This window comes from Pimephales promelas, chromosome 15 (genome assembly GCF_988280905.1).
Source record: "Pimephales promelas chromosome 15, fPimPro1.hap1.1, whole genome shotgun sequence".
Lineage (NCBI taxonomy): Eukaryota > Metazoa > Chordata > Actinopteri > Cypriniformes > Leuciscidae > Pimephales > Pimephales promelas.
The window spans coordinates 11,234,280-11,256,500 of NC_142783.1; the positions used below are offsets into that span (position 1 = coordinate 11,234,280).

Genomic DNA, 22,221 nt, shown 5'->3' on the forward strand with positions numbered 1-22,221 from the left:
TTACCTCAATTATTACATATGGCACCTTTAAAAGAAGAGAATTTCAGCTTCATAAAGATAAATCTTTCGTGTCTCTGTGACAAGTATTTAATGAGTTATAGTTCATTTTTCGGATCATTTTTTGTGTTTCAGAAGTGAGCTCAAAGGGCACCCTGTTTATTTGATTTATTTTACAAAAACACAAGGTTTTGATGTTAATTAAGAGTGTACACAAAAAAAGAAGACCCTCTATAGTTTAGAATAATGTATTGATTTTATTTATATGACCATTAATGACTCAGTATTTTGCAGCTATGTGAAAAAAATGTCAACGCGGCGATGCGTTTCTGGTCCCCAGAGGGTTAATGAAGTCATCAGAGACGAGTCGACTAGACTTTCATCACATAAATTTCGACTTCTGAAGTCGTTCAACCCCTAGTCATTAGGGTTGAGAACACAGTATTAGTGCATACCGCTACTTCAAGAGCTTCCCTTTCAAACTGATGACAAGTGCTGCTTAAAAATAATGCCCAGTTTACACAAGCGTGGAAGACAATGATCACCTGCAAAAGATGCACAGCTACTCCTAGAAACTAAAGTGAGAGAACAAACGCTTACCATCTTTCTGATCAGCAATCATGTTAATTTTCCGGGATATCTTAGCTGGAAAAAAGAAAACATTGTTCTGAACATAAAATCGAAGCCGTTCATCTGGGAAATCATTGTTACTAAAATGTTAAACAATGATGAATCAACAGGTAAAAGAGGATAGAAATAAGCAGGTTAAGATTAAGTTGGAGGATCGTGATGTAGAATAAAGCCATGAGCCCATCAGCAGCCTTAAAAAGAGACATTGGTTTATTTATTATGTGTTACACTCAGAAGCAAATTGATCGTGCCCAGAAAATTGCATTGAGATTAGTGGCAATGAAACCAGCACCGATCCAGAGTCAGAACACCATGAGCCTCATTTCTCACTGACATTGCGTGTGTGTGTGTGTGTGTGTGTGTGTGTGTGTGTGTGTGTGTAATCACTCATATGTAGATCTATGATGTTCAGTAGAAATCTGTGAGCAAACATACGATTCAAAATCAGAGATATGTTAAAAGTCTAACATCATTTCCATTGCGGTGTATTTTACCCTTGAAACGCAGCAGAGCAGAGTAAAAGCCTGTAATGTTAAACAAGGTTAGAAAAAAAGCATTCCTGCAGGAGATTCAATTTTGATATTATGAGAATAAAAACCATTTTAAATCTCAAAACTGTTTAAAGTCAACATGTGCAGCATTTACAATCCATTTCAGTGGGGGGAAAAAAGAAATCACGCAAATATTTTCTCCTTAGAGTAACATAAGTACATTAAAGGAGCACTTCACCCATTTCAAAATTACTCTTTATTGAAAGTGGATCATATATGTAGTCAAAATGTAAAAGAATTTCTGAATTTGGTGCTCTCTTGACCGAGAAAATAACTGAAGGGCGCATTTGTATGTAAGACAACAACTCCCACAATGCACCGCATTGCACAGCTCCGCAAGCCACACCCACTAATCCGGAACAGCCCAAACAGAGAAATCACTCTTCCGTCTACAAGGCTAACGTTAGCTATCACCAGAGTTTGAAATTCATTTCACAAAATTTGTAGTTAGTTGGCTGTGGCGAGCAGGACGAGGGCGAGGGGCGTGACAGCGGTGCGAGGTCAGTGGCGTGAGTGATAACGAAAGACACCTGTGAGACACACCGGTCTCGAATCTCTCAGAGCAGCCGAAGCATAAAAGGAGGAGTGACGACGGCAGATCGAGAGACGAACAGGTTCTGTTTCTGTTGGGTGTAACGTTACAGCAGTCGTCAATAAGGGGCCACTGGCTTATACTTTCGTTTTGTATTTGTTCATTTTACTATTAAAATGTTTAAATGTTCGCCGGTTCCCGCCTCCTTTCCACAACAACAAACCCCATTAACGTTACATTGGCAAACTCATTAGTGAATTACTCCTCGTTTGTATTTATTTCTATATGGTGTGAATTACTGCATGATACCTGGATGTTTAGTCAGGCGAAACTATCACAACACAAACGTCCGTGTGTTCGTCTGATTCAGAGATTTCCTCCAGGAGAAATTGCCATCGTTGAAATTCTCTGCAGCAGACGGACTCTGTGTCCGTAGCGCATAGCGAGAGCACATGCACAGCAGTCCGCTCAGCTCGAGCCAGTCCGGGGTCCTTGACCGTGACAGGCAGCCGCCTCCGGTTCCTCCATGAGCCTCAGCTGCTCTAAACTATACTGCGGCTCGTAAAGATAGCCACGGACATCGGATTCGAGCAGCAGAACTTCAAAATCCTCTTCTTCAATATCATGTTTAGTTTCTTCCGTCATTGTCAATACTTCCTATCTCCACAGCGCTTGTTAGCTTAGCTTCAAAACAAGATGGCGGATATTGATTTCAGTTTCTGCAAGTGAAGTCCCACCCACTGATCTGTAATAGGCCTGTAGGGTGAGTGGGTCCAACAACCTGGAATAATAATGAGCTAATGTTTGTAGTCTATACACTTTTCAATGAAATGTGACTTCCTGCTTATTATGACGCAAAATGACGATTTTTACGTCATAATAAGCAGGAAGTAAAACACTTAGATCCTTATTTCTCCCATCTCAGGGGAAAATAAGCGAATAAACCATGACCATTCAAAAATATGACTGGGTTTCTAAAGATACAAAGCTTAATGTAAATGGGTGAAGTGTCCCTTTAAGAAAGTTACTTTGTAAAAAGTCTGGTCCACCATTTTTTGCCGCACTTAACCACCAAGCAACAGATGCACAAAGCTCAAGTTCAGCTCTATTATGCACTTAAGCAAACCCATTTAATTTGTTTGGTTAGTTAATTTGGTTAGTGCACAAGAGCCCATTAGCACAGAAACTGAGAGACCCAGACTGCCGTAATATGAACATTATACAGTACCAAAGTCATTGGCAACAGTCTTGGATATCCGCTTGCTTTTGGACATCACTGGAAAATGTGTTGAAAAGAATCAAATCAAATAAAATAAAGGCTTTTCTAAGACAGAAAATGGGTGTAAATGTACTGTACCCCTGTCAATGAACTTGTGTTTGCTGTCTTCATCAGAATTGCATGGTGAACCGGAGCCTACAGCAACAACACAGTCTGCATAATAATGTGATACAGCCAATGGGGTCTTATGTAACTTTTGGCAACTATCTGCATATCAAAGTCGAATTCCTTGTAAATGAAATTTCCTTGGTCAGCACACCTGACTTGAATTCTGACGACGCTTGCAGAATTGTTTGAATATTTTTCGCTGTGCTAAAGACTTTTCAACTATAATGGAGCTTCACATCCAATGCTCTGGCATTGCAGTGTTTGTCAATATGTCTGTCTTTAAGTTGCAGTGTGTAATTTCTGCCTCACCAAAATGAACTTCCAGAGGATAAGCATGAGCTTGGCGGCTCCTAGCCATTCTGGCAGGGGACTTTTTGAGAAATTACATATTTCACTTTTAAAAGGCACAGTCCACACAAACATTTTGTCTTTCATAAACTCACCCTCATGTTGATCTGATCCTATAGATGCAAGCTGCACTTTTCAAATTCATTGACAGTAAATATTAAGTAATAAGAAAATGAATAATGACTCATAGTCTAAAACTTTGGTCTATTAATCTCAGATATTGTATAGTGTCAAAAGACTTGAATATAGATGAATTTTAGTATTTTTTTCATTTTTGGAGCTTTGTTTTGATTTGTTTGTTGTGCTTCCCTGCTTCCGTGGCCATTTTCTTGGTGAGAAAAATGTATAGAAGATCTAATATCAGGTTTTTAAAATCAGTTTTTGCTAAAAACTCTAAAATTTGGTTTAACTTTGTTAAAAAAAATTCTTCCAGTGTTAAGTTTTCTGACAGGGTTAAAACCAGCACAATATATGAAGAGTTCAGATGCAAAAGCCTCTAAATGCCATTTGAAATTTTCTTCTTTAATGATGATTTTTATCAAACTTGTATAATTAAGTTCAGTAATTTCACTTAAATAACAATTAATAGGTAATTATCATTGCCATTTAAGTGAAATCACTGAACTTAAATATACAAGCTTGATAAAAATGATCATTCTAGAAGAAAATTTCAAATGGCACTTAGAGGCTTTTGCATCTGAACTCTTCATATATATATATATATATATATATATATATATATATATATATATATATATATATATAACATGCTTCAGGGATAAAGGATTTTGACAAAAAGAACATGTTTTTTGGAGCTTGGCAGTATTAAATGAAAGTGGGTGGAGATTTATCACAAACAAACACTTTCTGCCTAAGCTCTCCTTTTATTTTTTTACGAAAGAAAGAAACACGTGTTTGGAACAACACAAGGGCGAGTAAATCATGACAAAAGCTTAATTTTTTGAGGGAACTGTTCCTTTAAAGATCTGTCAATCAACTCATTAATTAATTCATGCTCTTCATGTTTTACCAGTAAATCCTGTCATACAATGAGGGCATCTTTACCTGAAGTTGGTGATTTGCATCTCTCCTCTGGGGTGGCTGATGCATCATTTCCATCACAAAAACCTGTTGAAAACAATCACGTCTAAACCAAACAGCCAGATGGACTCGGTACAGGAAACATCACATAGCACTTAAAACTAATCAATTAACGTACAAAAAATATACTAGTGTTAAACAACGACATAAAGAAGAATGCAGACAGATATAAAGAGAAGGACAAGACCTTTGATGAGTGCCATGTGACTTACTGAGGTAAGAAGAATGAAGCTTTTTCACAGATTCAGAATAAAAGTTAGAGAGGCCGGACATGCAAGACTTCTTATGCAGAGTGTCTTTACGAAACCACAGAGAGAGACGAATATTGAAAGGGTGAGACAAAACAATGACACAAAATCAAATGAACAGCTGAAAGGCCTTTGAACTCCCTAGATTCCAGAGACTGGATTCAGGACAGTTTGGATGCATAAATGAGTGAACTCCAAAAATATGCCAGTTCATACAATTCAAACCCCAAGTATGAGCAATAGCACTAGCGATTACGGTTACATAATCAAAAATTGCTTTATCAAACACTATTGGTCAGATTTTCTGTATTCAATCATGGGCCATAAATTCAGTCTGTTGGCATCTGTGTATTTCAAAGACTGAAACTCAGATGAGCGAACAACTAAAAGAGCATGCAAAGAACAAGGGAGAGAAAAGAACAAACATCGGCGCTCCTGTTTTTTGAGCATATGGATCGGAAGACTTTCTAAGATCAGGAGCAGATGGTTCCTCGACCAGAGATGACCACCTGCAGGAGCATCATGGGCCCTACACTGACACTGCTTTACTTTATCAGAGAGAAAGTGATACACATAGACTGACAACATGCAGAGGTTATGAATATTGGCGGGAAGATTTTTGTTCACCTGCCGAAGGCTGTCTGGCTTTGCGGGGCGAGCGTGGCTGTCTGTGGTGAGGATCTGTTGAGCCGTACAACTCGGCTGTGCTAATGTTCAGAAGAAGGGTTTTCTGAAGGTAATCCACCACTGCAAGTCCGTTACCGTTGCCAAATGCAACTCTGTAAAACACATAATACACTATGGGTCAAAAAGTTTGGAATCATTACGATTTTTGTGTGTTTAAAAGTCTCATTTGCTCACCAAGGCTGCATAAGTTTAATAAAAAATGTATTTAAAATCGTGAATTATTCTTGTAATGGCAAAGCTACATTTTCAGCATCATTACATCATTTCAGTGTTTAGTGTATTCCAATATCCCGCTCAAGAAACATTTTTGCGAATGGCCATTTTTGTGGCGAGTTACGTTTGTGCGTTTCAACAGTGTTAAAATACAGTTCAAATTCCACTAAATCATAATTAAGAACAACTATTCAAGTATTTACATGCCTGCTAGGCTTAAATTTGATGGATTATGACACATAAAACTTGTCTGAAAGATAACGAACAGCTGTTGTGGAAGGATAGCATTTTTAATTGCTCAGTAAACCCATCATAGGTGCAGTAAATGAGTTGGTGTTGTCGTTTGGTGGACTTACAGGCCATACGCAGAGTTGACGGCCAGGCTGGTGATCTGTTGTGGCGGCTCCCCGCTGACCCACACCAGCTGAATTAGCAGCTCCACCTGGTAACCCGGAGACTGTTTGAGAGGAGAACTCCTGACTCTGGCCAAATAGGACAAAGGACACAATTAACTACATGCTAATATAAACATGTCATTCATAAGGCTCTTTCTCACAGCCTATAAATCTGATTCACATCAAAGTAAATGTTGTTGGAAAGGCCATATTAAAGGAGAACTCCGGCGCAAAATAAACATCGGTACCTAGTCGACCGTTCTCTGAGATTTGTTTTCATGATAATCGAATGTAAAGAGGTTTATCTCTAAAACTATTTAGATTATAACGCTAGTATATGGGGGCATATGATAAGTAAAAAGAAATCGCTAGTTTATACCACTAACAAGGCTCAAAATAGCCCCACACCAACACAGTAACATAATGAGGGTTCCTACATGCAAAACGAAGCATTGAGAACTTTGTAAGTGTACAGACCGTTTAATAAGAAGATACTTTATGAAGACAGTGCACTTCGTGTATACAGGCGGTGCCATCTTTGGAAAACAACAAATCGACAAATCGAAACACGAACAGCATTCAACTTGTCGAGACTGTTCTCCAAAGATGGCTCATGCCGTTTTGCATGTAGGGACCCTCATTATGTTACTGTGTTAGTGTGGGGCTATTTTGAGCCTTGTTAGAGGTATTAACTAGCGATTTCTTTTTACTTATTTTATGCCCCCATATACTAGCCTTATACGCTAAAAAGCTTTAAGAGTTAAAACTCTTTACATTCGATTATCATTAAAACAAATCTCAGAGAACTGTTGACTAGGTACCGATGTGTAATTAGACTAAAGGTTCATTTTGCGCCGGAGTTCTCCGATTGTATTCGTCTGAAAGAAGAATGTCATATACACCTAGGATGACTTGAGGGTGAGAAAATCATGGGCTAATTGAAATTTTTGGGTGAACTTTCCCTTTAAGTTATTGTTTGGGGCGGGTAATTGTGAAACTGATTGTACTTGAGACAGGGCACGTTATCTCGCAGGCCGTCGGAGGAGTTGTTGCTGCTGGTGGAGGGGTGGGACTGAGGCAGGCTGGTCTGAGGGCTGGATGATGTTCCTGGGGTGGAAACGGCAGACGCCTGCTCTCCTCCGCCCTCAGGAGACTCCACTTCATTCAGTTCACACTGCATACGCACCTCCAGCAGCTACACACCAGAAAAACTTTCATTAACTCTGCACACAGATTTACATGAACATATGCATAGATCCGCATGTCTATAAATGTCTATTCCATTGTTCTCCTTTATTTATTTTTTATTTTTTTTAATAATTTATTTGGACAGAAAAGTACACAGATTTTGACCGTTAACACAAAATTATCTCAAATTACCACAAATATGACTGTCCTCAAAATAAACAACATAAATGTATTAAAATGAATGATATGGACGATTATATGGTAACACATTACTTGAAGGGGTGTGCATAAGACTGACATGACACCTTCATAATCATGACATGGCATAAGTCTTGAATATGAAGTAAAGTTTATATATGTTTATGAGTGTCTTTCACTCAATAATGACATTTTGAATACAAATATGACATTGTTTAAGATGTCTTTGTTATGACATCTTGACATAAACCAATACATCATAACCTGTCAGTGTCTTTGCCATGACAAGTTGACATTAAATTAAGTTAAACTGTCATGAGGCCATTATAACTGTCATTTTTCGTGACCTCAACTACAGTGGTACTTATTTAATTTGTCATTAAAAAGTTATAATGGCTTCATTACAGCCAATGTCAAAACCAACCACCTGACAGTTTAATGTAAATGTTAACCAATAAAGCTAAGTGGTTTCTTAAGTTTGATAATTATTCTGCTATGTCATGTTGATGACATAGTCATGTTGTCATGTTGTTGTGTTGTCTTAGTAATGTCAAGTTGTCATGACAAAGACACTGACAGGTTATGATGTATTGGTTTATGTCAAGGTGTCATAACAAATCTCAAACAGTGTCATATTTCCATTAAAAATGTCGTAACTGAGCAAATGACACTAAATGACAGTTGTCACAAACATGCATAAAACAAGCATATATATATACATACAAAAATCAACACAAAAATAATGTATTGCTTGAGCAATCTCCTAGGGAGCCTTAATATTATATAACACTGCTAATCAGGACAGGAAGATATTTTCCAGGCATGTAAGGATGAAGGAGAGTGTTACCCGATGTTAATTACATTTGTAATATTTATGTGAAGTTACTTCAACATTAATTTATTCAGTCCTTCAGTGTGAAACCTGCTCATTAAAAAAAGCAAGGTTTTTAGGATTAATAACCATAAACAAGTGAGCGCTTTACTCATTTGTGTGGATGCAGCATCTGGTAGTTTAACTGTTGGAAATCATGTGTCAAAACAACTTAATGTTTAATGAAATATCCTGCAGTGTGCATACTAAACTCAAACTCTAAAACGGCTTTCAACGGCATTCTTCTAATTTCATTATAATCACCATGCAGTGTTTTAGGACCTCATATTAATATTAATCCTGTGTCGCATAGATCATTTAAAATAAAAACGTGAAATAAAAGATTAAAAGTGGTGAAAAATGAATCAAATGGTGACCAGTTACATCATCTAAAATTTATCTTGTTCATATAATACATATATAAATGTCCTGTATTAAAATGGGTCAGACCTGGACCTCTTCAGTGGTAACTTCCTGTTTGCTGAACCTGTAGACGATGACATGAGCCGATACTCCAGCCACACAGAGCACACGACTCTCTGGACACCAAGACAGGATCTGGATGGCGAACGGATCTTCGTCCACAATGTCAGTGCTGGATTTCTCCTCTTTACTACGGGGCTTCTCAAACACCTTTGCTGTTTTTAGCTTATACAAAACCTGCAGCATTACTGACAGACACAACAGAGTAAATGTGTTACCAATTATCTTTATTATTAGCTGTTGTTAATCATATTTGTTTTAAATACATTTGGGGAGCATTTTCAGAAGTCTGCAAAATGGATGTAGACAAGTTAAAATGTTTTAAATGTAGCTGAGAATGCTTTACTCTTATTAGTAAAAATATCTATTCTTTAGACATCTGCTGAATTTATATCTACAGAACAGAATCTACATGTGACGTCCAAAGTAAGTGTTTGTTTTCTGAGACAGAAACTCACATGCTGAGGAATCCCAAAACTTGATAGATCCATCAGCATGCCTGGTGTTTCAGGAAGAAAGAAAGAAACCAGTAACAGCACTGAAATACTGGCTATGCATTCAAAAGCATTTCACGTCCAACAAGTATAAAAGGTGTCCCTTGCTAATCCAATTACTAAATGTGAAAACGCTTCGAGCAAAGAGTTTATGTATGTGTTTAAGAGATCCCTTACCCAGTGACGATGATCTCTGAGAAACTTAGTGTTCCCTGGCCCCAGTTACCTCCACTTATTGGCCACTCCTGCATAAACACAGATTTGTATCAGTCAAATTGTATAGGCCCTATCATGCTTTTGTACATAATTAACTTTCTTTAGTGTGTAATGTTGATGTTTGAGCATAAAAAAAAATTACAAAGCACAAAGTCCCTCCTAGTGATGTATGTCTCGAGACATACATCTTTTTTTTAGCTACCACTTTTACGTGGTTTCGGTCTTGTCACGGCCTTGGCGGTCTTTGGTTTTGGTCTTGTCTTGGTCTCGCTGTCTCAGACCGACATAGAGGTCGGGGGATTTAGCAATACAATACTACAATATTCACGACGATATCCGCAACGGATTGAAGCAAGCATCCGAATGAAGAGAGTGCGTTAGGCGCGAGTCACACAAGAAAACACCATATCCGCGCCACTTATCGCAGCAGAAACGAGCACTTTAAACACTTGATGTAAAAAACACATCATCATGTATCATATACATGTCTCGGTCTTGGTCTCGATACCCTCTGGTCTTGGTCTGGGTTTAGGTGGACTTGACTACAAGTCTAGTCCCTCCAGAGGGAGTTATTCTCTATATTTAATTAGTGCACACTGTTTCTGAACTCCCTGAAACGCCTCCATTGTAGTCTTGAGTTTTCTTCTGGGAATGAACACATCACAATATTTCTCATTTAAATAATTCCTGCCAAAGGCATACGCAATATAAAGGGGCGGGGCCTAGTTGAGTTAGTTAGTAGTGCGTTGAAACTCGTGGTTAATGTAAGGGGCGGGACATATCCTAAACACGCTTGAAGTGGTTAACCAATCACAGCTCACTGGACCAGCTGACCAATCAGAGCACATTGTGCTTTTCAGAAGGACAGGCTTCATAAAGACTAGGGGTCTCATTTATAAAGCGTGCATAGGCGCAAAACGGGGATGGAAACATACGTACTACAGTTTCTAAGCAAAGGTTGTGATCTATAAAAAAAAAAAACTTGACGGGAGAATGTGAGCACCTTTACGCAAACTTTGAGCCATCCGTGCGTACGCCCATTCTGGAGACAAAGGGAATTGGCGACACCGATGGTGAGCTGGAGTTAAATGTCTTTTTGGTCACTTTTACTGTATATCGACAATCTAAAGAAAATTTTAGCCTATAGGCTACAGAAAGATAATAACCTACAAATATAATTTCACTTACCAAGCCTATCACTTGAAGACAATGTCCGCGCCAGCAAGCGCGTTGGACTGTTTAGTGAAACTGATCATTACTGAGAAGTTACAAAAAAAAAAGTTATATTCAATAAATAGAAATATTTATTTGTTGTGGATGAACACTTTTGAACACTTTCCCTCTGGCATGCTGTGTTTTAATGTTTCAACTAGAGATAATTGCTAATCATGATAAAGCAGATTGTCTGAGAAAATAGTTCCATCCAAATAATGCACAACCATGTCTCTGCTTCCATTAAAAATTCAAATTAATTAAAAATACTGTTTGGCCAGTGGAAAAGATTGAGAAAATCTTTCTGTAAAATGTATTTTACACTATTTGATGTATTCATTCAAAAACAAGGCAAGGATATAGAAGGCTATATACTAATAATAATTTATTGTGACAGTTCCCTGTGCTACTTTTACAGAGTTCGGTTTGCAAGTTAATTTCTATGGTTTCTGATTTGATTACATTCCTCTGTCGTTTTTTAGGTACCCTGTAATCTCTGTGTATTTATACCCTTCATTTCCTTTTTTCGTTATCTTGTGTCCTCTTAGTTTTACTTTATTGTTGTTTATAGCTTTCCAGTGTTCTGCATTTCTCCAATATAGTGATTAAAGACTTATTCAAGTAAAAAAATAATAATAATAATAATTTATTGTGACACAGCACATCAGTATTTCATACAGTATTTTCCTAACGTCTTGTACCTTAAAGGATTAGTTCACTTTTGAAAAAACTTTTGCTGATAATTTACTCACCCCCATGTCATCCAAGATGTCCATGTCTTTCTTTCCTCAGTCTTAAAGAAATTTAGGTTTTTGATGAAAACATTCCAGGATTTTTCTCCATATAATGGACTTCAATGGGAACCGGATGGTTCAGGTCCAAAAGATAGTGTTAATAACAGTTTCAGATGCAGCTTCAAATGTCTTTAAACGACACCAGACGATGAATAAGGGTCTTATCATGCGAAACGATCGGTTATTTCAATGCTTATTCCAAAAATGTATCTTTTCTAAGGACAAATGCTAGCCTTTCTCCATTCTGTGAGGCGCGTTTGCAACGTCACGTAATACGTAATTACGTTCAAAAGGTCACGGGCGACGTAGCCAGAAGTACAGAGTCAGAGTGTTTACAAGTTGAACGCATAGGTTGAACGTGAAAACTAACTCAAACGCCGTTTACAAAAAAGGAATTAAAAGGTAAAACAACGATGTCGGACTATTTTGATTCTGTACTTCCGGCTAAGTCGCCCGTGACCTTTTGAACGTAATTACGTATTACGTGACGTTACAAACGCGCCTCACAGAATGGAGAAAGGCTAGCATTTGTCCTTAGAAAAGTTAAATTTTTGGAATAAGCTTTAAAATAACCGATCGTTTCGCATGATAAGACCCTTATTCATCGTCTGATATCGTTTAAAGACATTTGAAGCTGCATCTGAAACAGTTATTAACTGTCTTTTGGACCTTGAACCATCCGGTTCCCATTGAAGTCCATTATATGGAGAAAAATCCTGGAATGTTTTCATCAAAAACCTAAATTTCTTTTAGACTGAGGAAAGAAAGACATGGACATCTTGGATGACATGGGGGTGAGTAAATTATCAGCAAAAGTTTTTTCAAAAGTGAACTAATCCTTTAACATGGTATCACGTGGATGAATAATATATGCAAATGATATGCCGATTAGGATATGCGTGATATATGAGGATAGTATTTAAACTAGGCGTTGTAAGGAGATGCATGTGCGCACAATCTTTGGCTGACTGGTTCTGGCTTACAAACCTGGTTTTATAAATCTGTATATTTTTTGGCGTACACCATTTTTGGCTTTCGGGCGCACGTACACTTTTAGTAAGGATCCTGCGCACAGTTTTATAAATGAGACCCCAGAACTAAACAGAGCGATTCTGACAGACTGGGAAGAGAGGTCCTGCAACAATGTTAAATATGTAAAAACTAAACTAATGTGTGTGTGTGTGTGTGTGTGTGTGTGTGTGTGTGTGTGTGTGTGTGTGTGTGTGTGTGTGTGTGTGTGTGTGTGTGTGTGTGTGTTTTTTTACATTCAAGCATGAAAACCAATTCTAATAGACCTCAAAACGAAATCCGAACTTTGTGAAAGGGCATAATAGGTTCTCAGCGGAGGGCAGAACGTTACCTTCTTACTGAAGCCCTGTCTTTTTTGTTTGGAGCCCACTGAGTAAAGTGCAGGAATGATTTCAGCAGGACAGTCTGCATAATATTCGCAGCAGGTCACCGGAGACTCGTGGATGGACAGAGGATACGGATTCTCAAAGATCGGATACCTGCACAGAGAGCCGTTTAGAAATCAACTGTGCGCAAAAGATTAGAGTGTCTCTCCTGTTTGGTTTTCACTTACCCAATCTGTGCAAGATCAATAACAACCAAATCCTTCTCCAGCAGGACGACGACGGCATAAGGCTCCTGGAAATCTGTGGAAATACAGAAGGAACAATTATTTAAAAACTTAGATGAGACATCTTTAAAAAAAAAAAAAAAACCATTTATTTTTCCTATATTTTATATTTTTATTGGATTTTAGCACTTGCGTCCAAATTACAGTTCATTAGATTAAAAACACTATTATTATTATATCGCCCAGCCAAACATTTAGCACTTTGTCAAGTTCTAAATTTGTAAAGATTTAAAGATAATGAAAGAATCTTTTTTTCGTATTGCCTCTTGTTTTTAAAGGCACTGCTGAACATACAGTAAATGGGAAAATCCAGCGATAGGTGGGGCAGTGACTTGCCGTTTGGATATGGGGTTTCACACAGCGTAAGGAAATCCACTATGGAGTAGTCCATCTCCAGCACTGCAGTGCTTTTCCCATGCATCACAGTCAGACAGGCTCGCCTACCCACTGTATCATATGACAAACCTCCACACAGTATCATGAATGGTTCCCTTAACAAAACAAATGAACAAATCTCAATTTTCCATGATGCAAAGGGGAAAGCCAAGCCGGAAGTAAAAACAAATTAGTGCTTCATTCAGAAGGAGTGGAATGAAGAAAATGATTAAATGCAAAACTAGTCTTTCGTATCCAAAAAGAATTGTCATATTAGCTTTTTATTTTGTCAGTCCTCTGTAAATCATCATGTCATCCCTATAAAACAGAAGCCAGAGAGTCTCTCGCAATGCAACGCTGCCTGCACAAGTCTTAAACCAATGCATCATGCTCTGTTTGTTTCCTAAATGCAGCCTTACCCGACCCTGGTAGTTTTGTACTCCACTTTCAAGATGGGTTTGCAAGGCTCCGGCTTCTTTCCATCCTTGGGCTGTTTACCTGGGAGAGAATATACGACAATTCACCATGACGTCACAACAGTAATAGACGTTCTTCCGGGTGGCAAAAGCCGAAGTGTTCCTATGGCAGCGCTAGTAAACTGCACCGTCAAATGTAAAAATGTAATCATATTTTTTTATTGAATATAATGCGTTTATTTTTTTAACAATTGTTTTTAATGATACAAGTTAAAAATATAATAAATATGTAATATAGTAGGCCTACACATAATTAGTAAAATACTCTCTAGCTCATTTTTCTTGCCAAAATAATGTGCTATAGCCTATGATGGTCATTAAATGGCTTTCCTGAGGTAATTGTTATGTGACAATTGTTCTCCAACTGTTTGCGCGGTTGAAAAACACTGTTTGGTTTTATATTATATATGAGGAATATACATTTCGTTAAGTTGCGTGTGAAAATGGATGTGTGACGTGAGAGCGTGTGAAAAGTGACAATTGCGTGAGTCTCAGGGTCAATGTGTGAGAGTGGGCAGGCCTCTTTTACTTCAGGCAATGAATCAGATCTTCAAAAGAGACAAGTTTACTAATATTAGTCTCGAATGATAGTCCCGGCTGAAGATAAACGCTCTGCTATGATTTTGTAGATGGACCGTTTTGAGAATATACGAAGCAGAGTTGAAAAGGGGTTGGCAGCAGAAATGAAACATTGGATGAATCATATAATTTAGGACATCGTTAAGATTTCCTACTTTTGACGTATTTACACAACGCTCACTCGCTATAACCTCCTCACCCACAAGAAATCGATACAACCCCTACACCTTTTGCTGTAAATCTGGCAGCGCAACCCCAAACACAAGACGTTTTCATCATCGATTCAACTTTAATCAACAACAATGTGTTTAACTATGTAACTGTTACAGTAGCCGGCTGGATCTCTTCAGTTAGTCAGTAGAAACCGCTCGCGTTTTCTCGGTGCCTATTGTTTACAAACATTCTGAAATGCCGTATTGCATGTTAAACAAGGTGTGCATGTAAATATACTAGGGGTGGAACGGTACACAGAAGTCACGGTTCGGTTCATACCTCGGCTCAGACCTCACAGTTCGGTAAGATTTTGGTACAATGGAGGGAAAAGCAAAACAAAAATGCAGGCATTGTATTTTTTAAATAACTTTTATTAATAAGGGCATTGAACCAGTTAATTTGCAGTGCACTGACAATAGTTATATAATTAGTTTATTAATTAAATGAACAAAAATACAAAAGACCTTGCGGTATGTTTGGTAATTATTTTGCTATATTTCAGATCAATATATTTGTTTGCCTTAATTTTAATAAATATTATTAGTTAAAAATGTCACATTATTCTCATCTGAACTATAAATAATTGATTTCCGTATAAAATAATACCATTAAAAACACATTCGATTTTCTTTTTTAATCAATGTAGAATGTGTAAGATTAGTGCTCCGAGGAATATGACGAATGTCCAAAAGATGGGACCCTAAGACTGTTTTGAAATGGAGTTGGATGAATATGTTTTGCTTTTAAAACCGTGTGTATGTGATTTTGGTTGGGTGACAGTTGTAGGTTACAGTTTGTCAAGAGTTTACAGTGTGACAAAAGCACAACTTTGTGTTTTATTGCGAATGTACACAAATATAAGAACAGTTTTCATGTTTCCACAGTTCTATCGCGCTTCTCTCTCTCTCTCTCTCTCGTCTCGCGTCTATTCGCGTCTATCACATCTAGTTCGACACTAGTCCAAAGCGAGGAAGCGTGAGGTTGTGCTTTATAAATAAATGAATGAATGAATATAAAGCCAACGTTTTGAATGAATATAAAGCCAACGTAAGTGAACGCGCGTTCAGAGCAGACGGTTCGGAGCTAGCCGATGGTACAGATTATGTGTCCCTAAAGAACCCGCATATCTAACAGTAGTTCCGCATTACATTAATTAATACGCACGCGAGTTTTATTTATTTTTATACCGTGTATTCTCCGTTTAAATTCGTGCACCAAACCGTGACGCCCGTACCGTTTCGGTTCAATACGAATACATGTACCGTTCCACCACTAAAATATACCTTCACTTTTTTTCTCTCTTTTTATCTCCAGTATTTGTGTATTTTAATCATGGGAACAACGATCAAATCAAGGGCAGGAATCATTAAAAGGGATACTCCACTTTTTTTGTAAATAGGCTCATTTTACCACTCCCCCAGAGTTAAACAGTTGAGTTTTACAATTGTCAAATCCATTCAGCCGATTTTCTGATATTTAGAAGAATATCAGTAACCAGACAGTTTCTGGTCTCATTGACTTCCATAGTAGGAACAAATATATAGTATGGAAGTCAATGGGACCAGAAACTGTCTGGTTACTGATATTCTTCTAAATATCAGAAAATCGCCTGAATGGATTCGAAAACGGTAAAACGGTAAAACTCGACTGTTTAACTCTGGGGGAGTTGTAAAATTAGCCAATTTCCAAAAAAAAAAAAAAGTGGAGTATGCCTTTAAGGTTTGTAATTTGATTCCAAAAAATGATTGTTGGTACATCTTTAAGCAACAGTATAGAGGCAACTCTTTAACACATTAGGGTGGCTTATCTCACATGTCCCATTCATATCTTTTTAAAACGAACAATTTCTGATGATTCATTTCTGTGAACAGATTGAGTCTGAGGTTTTCCAAAATGACTTTGGTCATACAGATAAGTGTTGTACTCTGTACCAACATCAGCAAGGTTCTATATGAACATGGTAAAATGAAAAAGCAAAAACCGGTATATTGAACAGGAACTGTTTCAGGAATGGCCCAATGGTGTGTGACTGCTCAAGTCTCAGTGTGCTCAATAATGTGCCTTTTTTTGTCCTTCGTTATGTATAATTGGATTGTGTAGTGTGCCTTATTTCAGTGAGCACACATAAACGTAATTTTCTAAAAACTATAAACTTGTACATACATGTTGCTCACATATTACTGTAGCAGGGTTTATTGAAAAAGTGTAAACACAGAACATTGATGTGTTTTAAAAACCTGTTCAAAAACAAACCTTTCCAGTTCATTTGTGCTGCTAGTGGCACACAAATGACACACTTGACCTATGATATTTGATATTGATATTTATTCTGTGCTCCCTGAACCTCTGAACCTGAGGAACTTGGAAGAGGAGTTTGTTTAGGCAGAAGCTTACCATGCGGTGTAATGATCTGGGCAGGCTTGGCAGGAATGCGCACATTCCATGTGGTAAGTGTGCCATCTGAGTGACTGCACACAAACTGTTTCCCCTCATGATGCCAAGCCACCGAGTGGATCGCCTACAGGCCAAACAAAGGATGAGTAATCAACCACAAGAAAACCAGGTCAGGCAAACTACGGTTCACGGGTTGTGACAGCAAATACGAGTCGACAGTAATAAACATACATCTACAAAAAAAAACATCTTAGTTCTGTTCTGTTCTTGTGGAATAATTTACTTCCTGTAGACTAGAGAAGTTCATTTGAGCACTCTAAACACCACTTTGACAAACGTATTTCACCATTAACCAATTTATGTAATTGTATGATGTGAATGACAAATTACCAACAAAAATGATGTCACAACTAACCCTAAAATTACAAAAATGTGTACAGTTGTAATTGAAGTACTTTATTGTGTTAAAGTGAATAATTATTGCAGTTATTGTTTTCATGATCAATCACTGATGTCATATCTGAGTACCAGGACTCCGGACTGTTTTGAGAACAGTAGCACAGATGACACTAATTTCTTTAATTTAATGTAAAAAAAACAACCGTGTATTGTTTTGCATTATTAAGTTGCAGTAACTAATAATATTACATGATTATTTCTTGGAAATGCACATTTGAGTAGAGATGCAGAAAAAAAACTTTTATAAACAACAATAACATCTGAGAATGTAAAAAAAAAAAAAAAAAAAAAAATTATATATATATATATATATATATATATATATATATGAAGAGTTCAGATGCAAAAGCCTCTAAGTGCCATTTGAAATTTTCTTCTAGAATGATCATTTTTATCAAGCTTGTATATTTAAGTTCAGTGATTTCACTTAAATGGCAATGATAATTACCTATTAATTGTTATTTAAGTGAAATTACTGAACTTAAATATACAAGTTTGATAAAAATCATCATTAAAGAAGAAAATTTCTAATGGCATTTAGAGGCTTTTGCATCTGAACTCTTCATATATATATATATATATATATATATATGTTTTTTTGTTTTTTTGGTCATGACATTAAAAAGAACATTTAACTTGGATAGTTTTAAAATGGTGCAAAAATGTGAAGCACTTAAAAGTCCTTAAAAAAAGTGCAAAAGGATGAAATGAAAAATGTAAAAACATTTGACTATGGTTACAGTTAGCATTAATACATTAAAGGGATAGTTCACTTTGAAATTAATTTTGATATGTTTCAGCTTACCTCAAGGGCATCCAAGATGTAGGTGTCTTTGTTTCAACAGTATTTTCAATTTTGATATTTTTAGGTCAAACCGTTCTTGTCTGTCAGTCATATAATAGAGGTATATGGGGTCCACCCTCAGAGTACTTGGATGTGGACGATATAAATACTGTTCGTTTTCTCACACAAACCGCTCGTTTCGTGTCTTAGGCCATCAATGTGTACTTACATTTACGAGTCATTAAATCATGTTTAATTTGGACTTCTCTGTGCATGCTCTTTGAGGAGGACCCCATATATCTCCATTATATGACTGACAGACAAGAACGGTTTGACCTAAAATTATCAAAATTGAAAATACTGTGGAAACAAAGACACCTACATCTTGGATGCCCTTGAGATAAGCGAAAACATATCAAAAATTAATTTCAAAGTGAACAATCCCTTTAAATCCATGGTGAATGTTGGTGATTTGTGGACTGAAAAGCCTTCTATATCTCATTCATGGCACAAAAGGTCATTCACACTTGAAATATTTAACCCTGGGTCATTCTAAACCTGGGGTAAACTGAATCCTTGCTTCACATTTCACACTTCTCATAATTTACCCGGGGTTATCAATTAATCCTGGGTATTCATAAGCTGATGTTTCACATTGTACAGTCACTAACCCTGGGTTATTATTACCCTTATATGCATATTGTGGGGTCAGTGTCATTGATTGGATGAACACAGTATGCAACCTGTTTATATAAAAGCTCTGGCATTGCACATCCTCGTATTGCCGACTGTACTATCGAAATGCACGGAGGCAACTGTAATCTACAAAAACAATGTCTCACCTCGTCATAGTTGTACCGATAGTCAGCCTTCTTCGACTTCAAGTCCCACAGCACAACTATTCCACACTCAAAACCAATTAAAAGCTGCAAAAAAGAAACACAACTTTTCTAAAATGGTGCAAACTAAAAGCAGAGCAATCAGGAGATATATTTAATCTTCATACTTTCCCTTCGTCCATGGGGTTATCGCTGATATGAACTACAGGTCCAGGGTGAGACTTTGAGGAACTGTTGAAGAGAGGTGACAGTTTATAGGGTTTTGACAAGTAGAAAGGCTGGAAGCAAAGATCATGTGTGTAAATATTTGAGCATAAGATATTTAATTAGAATCACAGCTCATGGTGTCTATTCATGGAGAGTCCGACTCTTACAGTTCAATGGCTTTGTTCCACATGATGACATAGCCTGAGAGGGTGAAGGACTCCACATTGACGATGTGAATGTTCCCTCTTTCCGTGCCCACGTAGAGCCATTTACTCTGAAACGGCAAATGGCAAAACGTGATCCTGCCAAAAGACAAAGAGAGAACTGACCTTAATCAAAGTGAAATACTCACTGCGATTATCTCATACGATAGTGAACATTTGACTGATTTGTGTGTCGTGACGCATTAAGGATGAAATGGCAATATCAGCAGAGTGTAACCTGGCAAAATGAACGAGTCACGTTTGATAAATCAACTGGTATTACTGTGGACGACTGTGCATTACTGCCATTGTGTGTCTTGTGAATGGGACAGCAATCAAGTCTATATGCATTTAAGGACCCTTGAGAGCACTGTCCTGCCCTCTTGTCTCTGAACAAACATTCATTTCAACCCTTTATTCTGAGTTGGTCTGCTGATTAGCAGTCAACTGGGCACTTTGCCCAGGTAAAGGCTAACTTTTGCATTTTCTGAAGAAAACGTGAGTGGTGTTTGCCTGTGCAGTATTTTGGGTGGTCACTGGGGTGTTGCTATGCACTTGATAAGGTTTTTAGAGAAAGGATGCTTTGAATAAACCCTAAATCCCAAATATGAGCAATAGTAGCAGTTAAGAGTTTGGAGATTTGGTGAAAAAAAAAATCAAATTGAAACTTCTCTCCTAACAGTTTTGTTGTGCTTGTTCGTAAGGATGCTAATTTTTGGTCAAAAATGTGTGATTATATATGAACATGGGAACAAAGTTATTATTATTTTATAAAAATATAAACATTACTAAATATAAACAAAATAAGAAATACTACTAATACCACTTGTCATATTTTACTGTAAAAAATAATAATGATAGGATAATAATAATAATAATAATATTTTACAATACAACCCTATAATATTTACAATAATAACATTTATGACCTATATCCTTCTTTTTTAAATGTCAAATCATCAAGCATTTATTTTAATGGAAAACAGCAGGTTTTCTTTTTTTTAAAGGAGTAGTTCACTTTTTAAAAAAAACTTTTGCTGATAATTTACTCACCCCCATGTCATCAAAGATATCAATGTCATTCTTTCTTCAGTCGAAAAAGAAATTAAGGTTTTTGATGAAAACATTCCAGGACTTTTCTCCATATAATGGACTTCAATGGGTCCAAAAGACAGTGTCAGTGCAGCTTTAAACTGTTCAAAGGGCTTTAAACGATTCCAGACGATAAATAAGGGTGTTATCAAGCGAAACGATCGGCCATTTGAAAAAAATAACAAAGTTTAAGTTTTATAAGCTCAAATGGTCGCCTTGCTCTGTTAGGGTTAGGGTTGGGGTGTGATGCACGTTCGTGACTCTCCTATTCGAACTCGTTCATGAAAATCACAACAAATCAGAACAAATCTTTTCCCGAGTCAACTCGTTCATTTCGTTCGTTATGACACGAACAAAGATGTGTTCATTTTGATAAACGAGTTCGAACAGGAGAGTCACGAACGTGCGTCACAGAACAGAGCAAGGCGACCATTTGAGCTTATAAAACTTCAACTTTGCTATTTTTTTTTAAATGAGCGATCATTTCGCTTGATAAGACCCTTATTCATCGTCTGGAATCGTTTAAAGCCCTTTGAACAGTTTGCAGTTTGCACTGAAACTGTCTTTTGGACCTTGAACCGTTTGGTTCCCATTGAAGTCCATTATATGGAGAAAAATCCTGGAATGTTTTCATCAAAAACCTTAATTTCTTTTCGACTGAAGAAAGAATGACATGGACATCTTGGATGACATGGGGGTGAGGAAATTATCAGCAAAAGTTGTTGTTTTTTAAAGTGAACTACTCCTTTAAAGCTTCTCTTTTGATGATAAGCGCTTCTCAATACAAGTTTGGGAAGATGACTGGAGTATGTTGCGTTCCCAAGTGCACATTAAAACGACCAAAAGCAGAGCAGATGCACAGATGGAGTTTGTGAGGAACAGCATTTTATTGTGAACCGAGCTGCTCTAAGACGCTGCAAACACCGGTGGGTAATGAACTGCTCACATGTAAAAGAACCCATCGCCACACTTCACTCTGGAACACGCAGCACATATATTTAATGTAGATGTGCATGGTTTACTTGTGTGCAGGATGCTTACCTCTCCCGATTAAATTTAAGAGAATGGAGAATGGCAGGGATTTTTTGCCTCAGATTCCACAAATGAATACTGTCATCTGCCAAAGCACTAACCAGCGCCCCCTATGGACCAAACACACACAAAAAGAGAGCTCTAAATCTGTAATACACTGCATATTGTGCATATTATTCATTTTAAATGACTAAATATTAAACCAAAAGGGATAAAAACCAAGAGAGAAAGTAAGAATGATGAAATGGCCATACGGGGACAGGGCAGAACTCACTTCATTGACAAGAAACTCCAGCTGGATGACAGCCGATCCGCTCTCATGCTGGCAGTAACACTCCACTCCAGCTCGGCCGAATCTACAGGCTCAGTTAAGGTACATACACC

General features: G+C 37.3%; 1 protein-coding gene across 12 annotated transcripts in view; it reads right to left on the bottom strand.

Moving 5' to 3' along the window:
• The window catches only part of stxbp5b (syntaxin binding protein 5b (tomosyn)), a 54,337-nt gene that overhangs the window by 12,964 nt on the left and 19,152 nt on the right, over positions 1–22,221 (bottom strand). For 2 of the 12 annotated variants that reach the window (XM_039673189.2, XM_089120122.1), the window contains exons 3-22: positions 22,112–22,193; positions 21,847–21,947; positions 19,678–19,812; positions 19,471–19,534; positions 19,307–19,390; positions 17,222–17,345; positions 13,979–14,057; positions 13,521–13,675; positions 13,128–13,200; positions 12,906–13,053; positions 9,501–9,568; positions 9,288–9,328; positions 8,797–9,017; positions 7,097–7,284; positions 6,051–6,176; positions 5,422–5,573; positions 4,511–4,573; positions 3,068–3,142; positions 2,939–2,986; positions 598–642 (exon numbers count right to left, since the gene is read on the bottom strand). In XM_039673189.2, coding sequence (XP_039529123.2) covers positions 598–642; positions 2,939–2,986; positions 3,068–3,142; positions 4,511–4,573; positions 5,422–5,573; positions 6,051–6,176; positions 7,097–7,284; positions 8,797–9,017; positions 9,288–9,328; positions 9,501–9,568; positions 12,906–13,053; positions 13,128–13,200; positions 13,521–13,675; positions 13,979–14,057; positions 17,222–17,345; positions 19,307–19,390; positions 19,471–19,534; positions 19,678–19,812; positions 21,847–21,947; positions 22,112–22,193 — 2,072 coding nt within the window. Of the gene's footprint in view, positions 1–597; positions 643–1,121; positions 1,152–2,938; positions 2,987–3,067; positions 3,143–4,510; positions 4,574–5,421; positions 5,574–6,050; positions 6,177–7,096; positions 7,285–8,796; positions 9,018–9,287; positions 9,329–9,500; positions 9,569–12,905; positions 13,054–13,127; positions 13,201–13,520; positions 13,676–13,978; positions 14,058–17,221; positions 17,346–19,306; positions 19,391–19,470; positions 19,535–19,677; positions 19,813–21,846; positions 21,948–22,111; positions 22,194–22,221 lie in introns of all 12 variants that reach the window. The other 10 variants (XM_039673193.2, XM_039673190.2, XM_089120121.1 and 7 more) reach the window with 7 other exon arrangements.